Source organism: Oratosquilla oratoria, chromosome 1 (assembly GCF_046742065.1).
Source record: "Oratosquilla oratoria isolate Oo_2021 chromosome 1, ASM4674206v1, whole genome shotgun sequence".
Taxonomy (NCBI): Eukaryota; Metazoa; Arthropoda; class Malacostraca; order Stomatopoda; family Squillidae; genus Oratosquilla; species Oratosquilla oratoria.
Window position 1 is genome coordinate 92,990,386 of NC_134777.1, and position 12,598 is coordinate 93,002,983.

General features: G+C 44.2%; 1 protein-coding gene across 1 annotated transcript in view; it reads right to left on the minus strand.

The window, feature by feature from the left end:
• Positions 1-11,564: 11,564 nt before the first annotated feature.
• LOC143022717 (trypsin-1-like) overlaps positions 11,565-12,598 on the minus strand; it is a 2,105-nt gene continuing 1,071 nt past the window's right edge. Inside the window, exon 3 of the mRNA XM_076181089.1 lies at positions 11,565-12,295. Within this exon, the coding sequence (XP_076037204.1) occupies positions 11,777-12,295 (519 nt within the window). The 3' untranslated portion in view covers positions 11,565-11,776. The remainder of the gene's footprint in view (positions 12,296-12,598) is intronic.

Here is a 12,598-nt window from a genome sequence, read left to right on the forward strand (position 1 = left end):
ACCTCTCGCACCACCCCATCCATGTATAAGTTGAACAGCCAGGGCGACATAACGCATCACTCTCTCCATTTCCAATCCTGACACAAGCTCTACTATTCTCATAAAAACTCTTGACAGCTCCTAGAAGCTTTCCTCCTATCCCGTATATCTGCATAACCTCCCACAGTGCCTTCCTGTCTACCCTATCATAAGCCTTTTCCAGATCCATAAAAGCCTAAAAAACATCCTTTCCCTTTCCTATAGTTTTCTCACATATCTGTCTTACCACAAAGATCTGATCTACATAACCTCTACCTGTCCTAAGTCCACACTCTTCCTCACCAATTACTCCTTCTGTTCCTCTCCTAATCCTCTCAACCAAGATCCTCCCATAAGCCTTCCCAACTACATTCAATAAGCTAATCCCTCTGAAACTACTGCATTCACACTTGTCCCCTTTTCCCTTGTAAAGAGGAACTATACAGGCACTCCTCCAGTCCTCCGGCACTCTACCCTCTCTCCAGCAAACATTAAATAACCTCACCAACCAGTCCACCATCACTGTTCCTCCCTTTTTCAGACATTCCGCATGGCATCCATCCAGACCAGGTGCCTTACCTGCTTTCATCATCTTAACAACTGCCTTCACCTCATCCTTCCTTATTTCCCCTCCATTCTCCTCATTCATCACTCTCATTTTCTTCGCACTTCCCACTGCAGCAATCTTTCCTTCCCTATCCTCCCTCACATTTAGCAACTCCCTAAAATATTCTGCCCATCTTCCCCTTACTGCCTTCTCTTCCATTATCATCTCTCCATCTGCACCTTTTACCTTTTCTTCTCTACTTGATTCGCCTCCTCTTCCTCTCTTAATTTCTTTCCAAAACATCTTTTTATTACTTTCAAAATTCTGTCAAACTCTTACCCCATTTCACATCTGCTCTCCTCTTTGCAACCTTTACCTTTTGCTTTACTTCTCTTTTCTTTTCTTTGTACCTCTCATATGACTCCCTCGTCCTATTTTGTAACTCTCTAGACACATTTCCACCATCAACTCTCCACTACGATTCTTTCCTGGAACTCCACATTTCCCAACCACTCCATCGATTGGACCATTTCCCACCCTAGCATTAAGGTCTCCCATTACTATCACATTGACATTTCTTCCCAAATCCTCTATGCACTCATATATATATATATATAATATATATATATATATATGTATATATATATATATGTATATATATATATAGTGTGTGTGTGTATGTGTGTGTGTTTGTATTTATGCATTCGCAAGGAAACAAGCATGCATGAACGTGTTCCTGTCAAGTCGTACATTTTTAATTTGTCTTTTTTTTCCAACTCTGTCGCGCTGGAAACCCACGAAAACCAGGTCATTTGACTTTTGAAAAGTGCACATCATTATATATACATTTTTTTTTTCGTCCAAGCAGCAAAGAGGAAAAATAATTATATCTAATGTGTACACTCAGTGTGGGGATGATTTCCAACAACACACAAAAAAATCCATCACTTCTCTAGACTCCATTTTTTAATATCTCGGCTGAATAAAATCACTTGACTGCAGCCAAAATAAAACTGAACTGCCATCTGAAAGGAAATTCATTAATCGAGTATATGTATATATATATATATATATATATATATATACATATAAATATAAATATATTATATTATATATATATATACATATAAATATATTATTATATTTATATATATATATACATATAATATTATATATGTATATATATATATATATATATATACATATATAATATATATGGAAAAAACTCTCCTACTGGGATTCGAACCCTCGCCAGAGCGACTTGCTTCGTAGAAGGCGAAGATCGTACCGTCACGCCACCTCGACCCTTCAAAACAGAACGAATTATATATATATATATATATCTATATTCACCTTGGTCTTTGGATCACGTGTTGGACTCGTGATCGACAGCTATTTCCCTCTCGGAAGAGAGCTCAGAGCTCGTATGACCGATCTATGGGTAATGCTGTGACCTTACATGCACACATACCCCCAACTTCCCGCCCACGAGAGTTGGAGCAACAACTCAAAGCGCAGCGATACTGTGAATATTTCATCCCTGGGCAGGATTCGAGCCCGGACCGCCGTAGTGACAGTCAGGGACTCTACCAACCGCGCCACCGAGTCGTGTGTGTGTGTGTGTGTGTATTCACTTGGTCTTTGGATCACGTGTTGGACTCGTGATCGACAGCTGTGTGTGTGTGTGTGTGTGTGTGTGTGTGTGTGTGTGTGTGTGTGTGTGTGTGTGTGTGTGTGTGTGTGTGTGTGTGTGTGCGTGTGTGTGTATACATGTCCTTATACTATACATAGGGGAAGAGAGAAGATGAGAGAATAGAAAGAAGAGGGGGGGAGAAGTGGAGGAGTAGAAGGAGATTGAAGATTGTGTGTAAACTTTTTGTCCGACACCGATTTACATGCCTTCGGATCCTTCAGGGACGAAGGAAGGACCTTGCTGGAGACCCGTTCGTGGCACCGCCGCGAGCAGCTTCCATCCGGGATGCACTCGGCCCTTTGCCGGAGGGCTTCCCCGGCGAGTCGCGCCCTCGGCGAAGTGGGCGCGACGAGGGACACAACACGCAGGGAGGCGGCACCTGACCAGGGGACCAGAGGTCTGAACCCTGTTCTTACCTACGTCAGCGTGCGATTCGACTCTACTTCTCTTCGTGGGAATCTTCTTCCGAGGACCAGCGAGAGCGTTCGAAGGCCCAAGGGACAAGGGAACTTTGGACGGGGTCATGCAAGCCTGAGAGAGTGACGAACCGTGCTCGCCCAAGCTGACATCGGCTTCCGTCGCAAAGTACTGCCCTGTTGCCTCACAAGGCCCCATGAGGTGCTGGCAAGTGGCGGAAGTCGGGTGTTGAGCGGTGGCAGCCCACTCTCTCAGGTGGTCGGAGTTCCCTCGTCCCTTGGTGCCTTGAGACGATCTCTACGAACCAAAGGAGGAAGACCCCGCGGAGAAAGGAGAGCTGTGTCACCCAACGACGTAGGCGTTTAACCAGTTGCCCGCGGCACTCCAGGGGAAAAGCTCTACGGATTCGTCTGAACCTCGAAATAGCAACCTCGGAAGAAAGAAGAGGAAGGAAGAATGTGACCACCCTGTAGTCTGCCACTGCTGCATATTACGTTATTCGCCATTGTCTTTAAAGATATTAGGCCTACTTCACATCTGAAGTCACACTGTCTTGCTAGGAAAAAGAAATATTTCGTATTTTTTTTATTTCCTGACATTTTCCACCTCAGCGAAGTTACTATCAAAAAGTTTGAAGGTCAATAGGGGATTTACTCTACACGGGAGAATGGTGTTTTTCGTCATTATATGAAAAAGTAATGAACGCATTTTATTTGTTAGGTCACTCGCTTTATAGCAAGTAGAAATACAGACCTTTTGTCCTGTATACATTTTCTTTAGTCGGATGCATATTAAGAGAACTGGCCGCAGAAATAGGCGAAGGTTCTCATGGAAGCTTTCTGCCATCGTTAAGATGGCAGCAACAGTTCCTACTTTAATTTAGCAGCGAAAAGACAACCCGAATCCCGGTTATTTCACCCTAGGCTGATTTTTGTCGTCTGTAGTTTGGCAGGTCGAGAAGTTATCGAAATGTCGTCGTCATCATCATCATCATCATCACTACCACCACTAACATCATCATCATGTGTGTGTGTGTGTGTGTGTGTGTGTGTGTGTGTGTGTGTGTGTGTGTGTGTGTGATTGTGAGTGTCTGTGATTGTGTGTGTGTGTGTGTGTGTGTGTGTGTGTGTGTGTGTGTGTGTGTGTGTGTGTGTGTGTGTGATTGTCTGTGATTGTGTGTGTGTGTGTGTGTGTGTGTGTGTGTGTGTGTGTGTGTGTGTGTGTGTGTGTGTGTGTGTGTGTGTGTGTGTGTGTGTGTGTGTGTGTGTGTGTGTGTGTGTGTGTGTGTGTGTGTGTGATTGTGTGATTGTGTGTGTGTGTGATTGTGTGTGTGTGTGTGTGTGTGTGTGTGTGTGTGTGTGTGTGTGTTATTGTGTGTGTGTGTGTGTGTGTGTGTGTGTGTGTGATTGTGTGTGTGTGTGTGTGTGTGTGTGTGTGTGTGTGTGTGTGTGTGTGTGTGTGTGATTGTGTGTGTGTGTGTGTGATTGTGTGTGATTGTGTGTGTGTGTGATTGTGTGTGTGTGTGTGTGATTGTGATTGTGTGTGTGTGTGTGTGTGTGTGTGTGTGTGTGTGTGTGTGTGTGTGTGTGTGTGTGTGTGTGTGTGTGTGTGTGTGTGTGTGTGTGTGTGTGTGTGTGTGTGTGTGTGTGTGTGTGTGTGTGTGTGTGTGTGAGAGTGAGTGAGTGAGTGAGTGAGTGAGTGAGTGAGTGTGTGTGTGTGTGTGTGTGTGTGTGTGTGTGTGTGTGTGTGTGTGTGTGTGTGTGTGTGTGTGTGTGTGTGTGCACTATGTTCGAGTTGCGTAGCACTGTAACGCATTTTTTACCTTCATATTACCACGTGGACCAGTTACCAGTGCCTCCCCCAAGGAGCTAAGTACACAGTGCGGACTGTTTTATACTGCCTACACGCATTAAAACACGTAAAAATTAAGTATAAAAGTGCAATTCTTACCACGCTTCTTTTTTTTTTCTCCTTTTTTTTTCAATAGACTCATTTCACCAGCCTAATGTTCGTCCGACATCCAGGTGGAGGTGGGCGGAGCTTCGGTACGAAAATGCGACGTCATGTCGACTCTGATGACATTTTCAACAAATGTAAACAGATTGTTAACTTAGCCTTTGATTTTTGATTTTTTCAGTTGTTACTTTAGTCTTATTTACTTTTCGCTTTTTTTTTTTCGAAAGGAGGGGATATTTTTCCGTTGACTATTCATAACAGAACAGAGTTGATGATCAAAATGCCGAGAATGTAAATATCAAAGTGAAATGAACAACAATCGTAATCACTGACGATTAAGAGAAGAAAGAATGAGTGTATTTGCGTGCGTGCGTGCGTGTCTGTGTTCTTCCTTTTTCTTTTCCTCCTCCTTATTCTTCCTACTCACTTCCGCATGTCCGTCTAAATTTGTTGTTTTCCTTTCCCATGCCAAAGTGCTTTGCCCAACGTCAGCCTATGATCTCGGTTTTTGATATTTTCTTTCGACTATTTCGATGGTTGCCAGAATGGTGGTTATGGAGGGGGAGGGGAGGAGGAGGGAAGCTAGACAAGGAGGAGGGGAACAGGAGCAGGAAGGTGAAGGGGAAGGGGAGGGGGAAGGGGAGGAGGAGGTGAAGCAGGATGGAGAGGAAGAAGAGAAGGGGGGAAAAGGAGGAATAAGGAGAGGAGGAGGAAGGAGGAGACGAGGGGAAGAGGAAGAAGGAGAGGAGAGGGAGGAGGAAGGAGTGGAGAGGGAGGCGTGAAAAGGAAGGAGAGAGGGGGAGGAGGAGGAGGAATAGGGAAAGGTGATGGAGATGGAGAGGAAGGAGGAGGAGGAGAGAAAGAAAGGAGACACGAAGGGGAAGAAAAGGAAGATGAAGTGGAGGAAAAGAAAGTTAAGAAGGGAAGGAAGAGGTATGGTCGCCCAAGGAGGAGGAGCAGGAGGAGGACGAGGAAGAGGAGGAAGAAGAGGAGGAGGAGGAAGAAGAGGAGGAGGAGGAGCAAGAGGAGGAGGAGGAGCAAGATGAGGATAAGGAGGAGGAGGACCAGGAGGAAGGAAGAGGAAGAAGAGGAGAAGGAAGAGGGGAAGGTGAAGGAGAAAGGGGGGAGGTGGGGGAGGAGGGGAGGATAAGGAGAAGGGACAATGAAGAGGAAGAGGAGGACGAGGAAGAGAAGTAGCAGGAGGAAGAGGAGAAGCAGGAGGAGGAAGAGGAGGAGGAGGAATAGGAGAGGATAAAGGAGGAGGAAGAGGAGAAGGTGTAGGAGGAGAAGGAGGGGAGGTGGAGGGGAGGAGGGGAGAAGAAGGGACAATGAAAAGGAAGAAGAGGACGAGGACGAGGAAGAGGAGCAGGAGGAGGAGCAAGAAGAGGAGGAGGAAGAGGAGGAGGAAGAGGAGGAGGAGGAAGAGAAGGTGAAGGAGGAGGAGAAGGAAGAGGAAGTGGAGGGAAGGAGGGGAGAAGAAGGGACAATGAAGAAGAAGAGGAGGACGAGGAAGAGGAGCAGGAGGAGGAAGAGGAGGAGGAATAGGAGGAATAGGAGGAGGAGGAGGAATAGGAGGAGGAGGAGGAATAGGAGGAGGAGGAGGAATAGGAGGAGGAGGAGGAAGAGGAGAAGGTGAAGGAAGAGGAGGAGAGGGAGGGGGAGGTGGACGGGAGGGGAAAATAAAGAGAAGGGACAATGAAGAGGAAGAGGAGGAGGAAGAGGCGGATCAGGAGGAGGAATAGGAGGAGGAGGAAGAGAGGGTGGAGGAGGAGGAGGAATAGGAGGAGGAAGAGAAGGTGGAGGAGGAGGAGGAGGAGGTGGAGGAGGAGCAGGAAGAGGAGGTGGAGGAGGAGAAGGAGGGGAGGTGGAGGGGAGGAGGGGAGGAGGGGAGAATAAGGAGAAGGAACACAAAGGAACACAATGGGACAATGAAGAGGAAGAGGAGGACGAGGAAGAGGAGGAGCAGTAGGAAAAGGAGGAGGAGGAAGAGGAGGAATAGGAGGAATAGGAGGAGGAGGAGGAGGAGGAGGAGGAGGAGGAGGAGAAGGTGAAGGGGAGAATAAGAAGAAGGGACAATGAAGAGGAAGAGGACGAGGAAGAGGAGCAGGTGGAAGAAGAGGAGGGGGAGGAATAGGAGGAGGAGAAGGTGAAGAGGGTGAAGGAGGAGGAAGAGGGGAGGTGGAGGGGAGGTCGGGAGAATAAGGAGAAGGTACAATGAAGAGGAAGAGGAGGAGCAGGAGGAAAAGGAGGAAGAATAGGAGGAGGAGGAGGAGGAGGAGGAGGAGGAGGGGGGAGGAGGAGGAGGAGGAGGAGGAGAAGGTGAAGGAGGGGGAGGTGGAGGGGATGAGGGGAGAATAAGGAGAAGGGACAATGAAGAGGAAGAGGAGGACGAGGAAGAGGAGCAGGAGGAAAAGGAGGAGCAGGAGGAAAAGGAGGAGGAGGAGAAGGAGGAGGAGGAATAGGAGGAGGAAAAAGAGAAGGTGAAGGAGAAGGTGAAGGAGAAGGAGGAGGAGATGGAGGAGGAGAAGGAGGGGAAGGTGGAGGGGAGGAGGAGAGAATAAAAAGAAGGGACAATGAAGAGGAAGAGGAGGACGAGAAAGAGGAGGAGGAAGAGGTGGAGGAGGAGGAGGGGGAGGTGGAGGGTAGGGAAGGAGGGGAGGATAAGGAGAAGGTACCATGAAGAAGAAGAGGAGGAAGAGGAGGACGAGGGAGAGGAAAGGGGGGGGGGAACGAAAGAACAATCCATTTCTATTTACCTCATGATCCAGCCTCAGTTCTGTCATTTGGTGTCCATCGTTTCCAGTGCATTTTCAATGTTGTAAAAAAGCAGTTCTCCTTTTATCTATTTTCTTAATGTTGTTTTGTATTTTCTCTTGAATCTTGCATTATTAAAAGAAAATACATTTCAGAATATTCTACGCCATTTCCTTTGCACTTCTTTCAGATATTTTGTTTAGATTCTCAAGAATGGACCAAAGATTAACAAACTTGCTCATAATTCCTTTGTCCTTGATTTCCTCAAAAGACCTATATATTGTTGTCATAATAATAATTATCATTATTATTATTATTATTATATTATTACTATATTATTATTATCATTACTATATCATTATTATATATTTTTATATTATTTTCATTACTATATTATTATTACTATATATATTATTATTACTATATTATTATCATTATTATTATCATTACCATCATTATCGTGACAAAAAAATAGTTGGTGATCGTCCTTTCATTTTTTATCAAAAGTGCACAGGAGGGAAGTTCTTATTTTTATTTTTATGAGAATCTAGGGTTTATTGTTTGACGACACTCCTTAGCATTAACATCAACAATAGCCCCAGAGTTCACCTGGCCAGACTGCGGTGCGGCCACCACCCAGCACTTCTAAGCTAGAAGAGGCTGGATGACCACATTGTGAACAGCTGCCCAGGATGTAACACTTCACCCCATACCATACAACACATAATGGAAGACTGCATTATACACAATCATGCACGCAAACAACACAACATACACTCTATAAAGGATTTGTGGGAAAACCCAGTTTCGGCTGTGGCATTCCTTGGGGAGACGGGACTGCTCGGACAGACAGTCTAGGGAACGACAACAACAACAACAACAATAGCCCCAGCAACAGAAAATAAAGGTAAACTGAAGATCCTAAATGATTGTGTATGGATTTACAAGGATCAAGGACTAAAATCAAGGTTTAAAACATATTGTAATATTATTTCAAGATTGCATGTGAATTACAAGTGAACTGGTATAGAGAAATTTGAAAGAACATGAATTTCAAATTTGCATCGATCCACAGAGTTCCAGCACAGATCAGTTTCTACAAAGACCATTTAAAACAGCTGTAAAATAACAAGGATAAGATCAATTGTTTTTTGTCACACCAATTGATCAGGCGGCAAATACATATGATTTAAAAATAAATGGTTGGGCATAACAGCCATAACTTTATAGGCGGGTGTGAACTTTTGTTTCATATGATCTTATAATCCTCATTGTCATTATTACTATCATTATCGTTTTCTATGAAATCTACACAGCTCGCAAAATAAACAGACTAATAAAATTAAGGTCAGGGATATATTTCCACGTAATATGCACACAACTGTCGACACAGGAAATTATCACCTCAAACAGGTTGTTTACATGTCGAAGTTTAAATCTAAATGTAGCTTACCTCAGTAAAATCCTCTTTTGTTCCAAGAATTTTCAAAAAAAATACCTTGAACGAGGTATACAATTATTGGTAAAATATTAGAAGAATAATATTGATCTTTACTCCTAGAAATATAATTAGTAAATAAAAGTAGACTGCTTACCTCATTCAACGCCCGAAATTCGTGTAACTATTGACTTGTTCCTGAAGGTCGACAAACAGTGTTTCAAAGCGCTTAACAATTCACAAAAAAAAAAAAATTACAAACTCGTTAAATGTAACACAATAGTTCATAACAACTATTAAATGTTTCACTAACAAGATTCACAAGATTTGGTCCACGGTTATTTTCCATAATTGAAAAGAAAATGTTTTTGTCTGTATTTTCACGCTCACTGGAACACCTTCACTTGACAAGTAGCAACACGCTTGTAAACGAAAAGTCGTAAACAAAACATTCGGGCTAAATATAAATGTCCGAATGCGTTCCTTTTTAACTTCTAGTGTCAGTATAATATATATAAATTCCCAACCATTTCATTACATTCTGTTGTCTACAATATTTTCGTTTTTTAATAGCGAAAGTAACTCAATCGAGTTTTCTTCCTTTCATTGGCTGCCACAGAGAGGAATAAAAGTGTACTGTGCAACCTAACGGGTCTGCCAATAGAATATCAGAAATACTATTTATTTCGTCCTATCCCATCACGCCAGTGATGAAGAAAAACAATTGAAAATTCATGAAGTTATATATTTCACAAAAGTGCATTTCATAAACAAAAAAGAAAAATGCGCAAGGGATTTATTCCAACCAAATAATATTACCCGGCGGGAAAACAAGGCAATGACACACGACGTCAATCCTCAATGGTTTTAACACTGCCTGTGATAGAGGTTTCCACCAGCCCAGTAAAATAACCAGGCGGTAGACAGAATGATTACTTATAACCCATAATTGGCAATGTCAAGTAAACGTCCCCCCCAACAATACACATATTTTACATTACTTCAAGACGACCTTTTTTGTGTGAGTCGACCAGAGATTGATTCAACATTTTCATCACTTTAGGGGTGAAGAGGAGGGGGACGGGAGTGGAGGGAAAGTGAAGGAGGAGGAAGAGGGGACGGAGGTAGAGGAAAACGGGAGGGAGAAGGGAAGGAGACGACGAAGGAGGAGGGAGGAGGGGAGAAGAGGACGGAGATGAAGGGTGTAGGAGGATGAAGTAGGAGGAGAGGGGACACTTCATCTAAAGTCAACCCTCAGACTGAGTGAAATTGTCTGGCGTCAGCCATAACACAACCGCTAGAGTGCGCCATCGTAGTGATAGGGCTATTGGAGGCTGTCAAACCCCACCCACTCCACCCCCAACGGAACCAAAGAAGACGCCGTTACCCAGAACTAAAACTATGAAGTGTAACATCGTGTCGAAGGCGATGAAAGCCTCGCTGGGGTTGTCTTCAGGGGTACGAAGGAGAGTAAGGAAGGGAGGGAGGGAGAGGGTGATGCAAGGAAGGAGAATTAGGGGGAAGGAGTGAGTGGGTGGATGGATGGGTGGGTGAGTGAGGCAGGGAGTGAGTGAATGAGGCGGGAACTGGGTGTGTGAGTGAGTGAGTGAGGGAAGGAAGGAAGGGAAGGGGGAAAGAGTAGAAAGGGAAAAGACAAAACACGAAAATATTCGTAGAGAGGATGAGGTGAGGCTTGACTAGTAGTGAGAATAAGAACACAAAAATAGCACCTATTGTACACAAAGATGAATGAAATAAACCGGCGGGAGACCCAAATACAAAAATAAAATACCACCTGCTATGTAAGGTATTAATTCATTTGGGAGAGGAAGCTGTCTCAAGCTGAATGAAATCATAATCTTCATTTGCCATGCAGCTTCTGTTTAGTGTTGTTCTTTTTCATACCATTGCTTTTGTCACTGTCATTATTACCTTCACCTTCACCATCATCACCATCACTATCACCATTACCACCACCACCACCATCATCATCATCATCATCATCATCATCATCATCATCATCATCATCATCATCATCATCATCATCATCATCACCATCATCACCACCACCATCGTCGTCATCATCATCACCATCATCATCATCATCATCATCATCATCATCATCATCATCATCATCATCATCATCATCATCATCATCATCATCATCATCCATCATTATCATCATCATCCATCATCATTACCACCATCATCATCATCATCATCATCATCATCATCATCATCATCACCATGGCCATCACCATCATTCTTGATGTACACACTGTGCAAAGGCTAAGCACAAACTCCTTGAGCAAGACAATACCTGTCTTCCATTGATTAGCACATAGTTTGCTCCTTCGCCCACATTCTTTGGAACATCTTTCACTTTGATGGTTGTAGTTCATGATAACAATTTTTCATAGCCGTGGAATACTCATCTTTGAAGACCTCTTTGACGAGGATCTTCTTGCAAACCTTCTGACCAAGTTCCTCCTCTGGTGTAATCATACCTTCAGAAACCATCTACGAACCATTCCTTGCATATTATGATCGACCAACAAGCAATCGAAGAGCCTCGACAAACGATGCCTGCTAAATAGTGTCGTTGCTAAGTGTAGCTTTTTTTTTTTTAAGAATCATAGAAACTGATTAAGGAGGGGAGAGATTCCTTGACATTTACCCATCCCGCCTCCAACCCACCTTCCCATTCCCAAAAAGAGCAAAGTTAAATCTAACAATACGTATTAACACGAAATATTTTAATAGCTTGCAAATACAGTAATGACAAAAGAATACTTATATCGCCAGCTGAAAGATTAAATCAACTGGTAGGTAAGAGAAACTAAAAAAAAAAAAAAAATCATACGCACATTGGGAAACTAAACATACATCAGATTAAAGGGGTGATAAAAAAATGTTTTTGCTTCTTTATTTCCTTTGATCACAGACTATCAGCTCAGCCGACCTGGCTGTGGATCCAGTCAACGTAGTGGGATACCTCGGTGTATACCCCAGGGTACCCAGGGCGTGCACACCCGTACCTCCAGGAGATTACACCTGCGAGGTGACCGCCACAGTTTAGGGGTCCTCCTGAATCCCCCTGGCAGGAATCCTTACCACCTTCTCCACCAGCACAGATCATCGTGTCTAAAACCTGACCGTCTGCATAGGCTTCTTTACACTTCTCGTCCGAGATGATGGGGACTGTCACCTTGTGTAGAATATCCTCCGGAGTGTCTCCTCCTTCGCTGAAGGAGCCCCAGCCAGTTACCTGGCAGTCGCCAGTGGCTGTGGAGGTTTCCAGGAGTATGGGCTCAACGTAGGAGTCCCAGGTGAGCTCGGACTTTATCTTCAAGAGGGCGATGTCGTTGATGATCTTGTCGTGGTCATAGTGTTCGTGCATGTAGATCCGGGTGACCGGGAGCACTTGTTCGTTGCCTTCGTGGACTTTGAGGTTGTGCTCGCCGGCAACGATCTGGAATGAAAGACAGGAATACCATGGGAGAGCCGTTTGTCAAGAGACCTTTGAGCCCAAGACGAATAAAAAGATGGGGGGGGGGAGCAAAAAAGTTAGGGGACGGGTAGTGTGTTTCAGTGGGATACTACGGAAGAACAAGACACCTTTTGGTCTATGACAATCCCTCAAAAAGGTGGAAGGGAGAGTGAAGAGTGGTAGGAGGAGGAGCGAGCCTTACAGCATATGAGCTCAACGCTCTCTGAGCTCATAAGGATAAGATAAACCCCTTACCAAACTTTTGTCTCTCAGGGTAAAGAGATG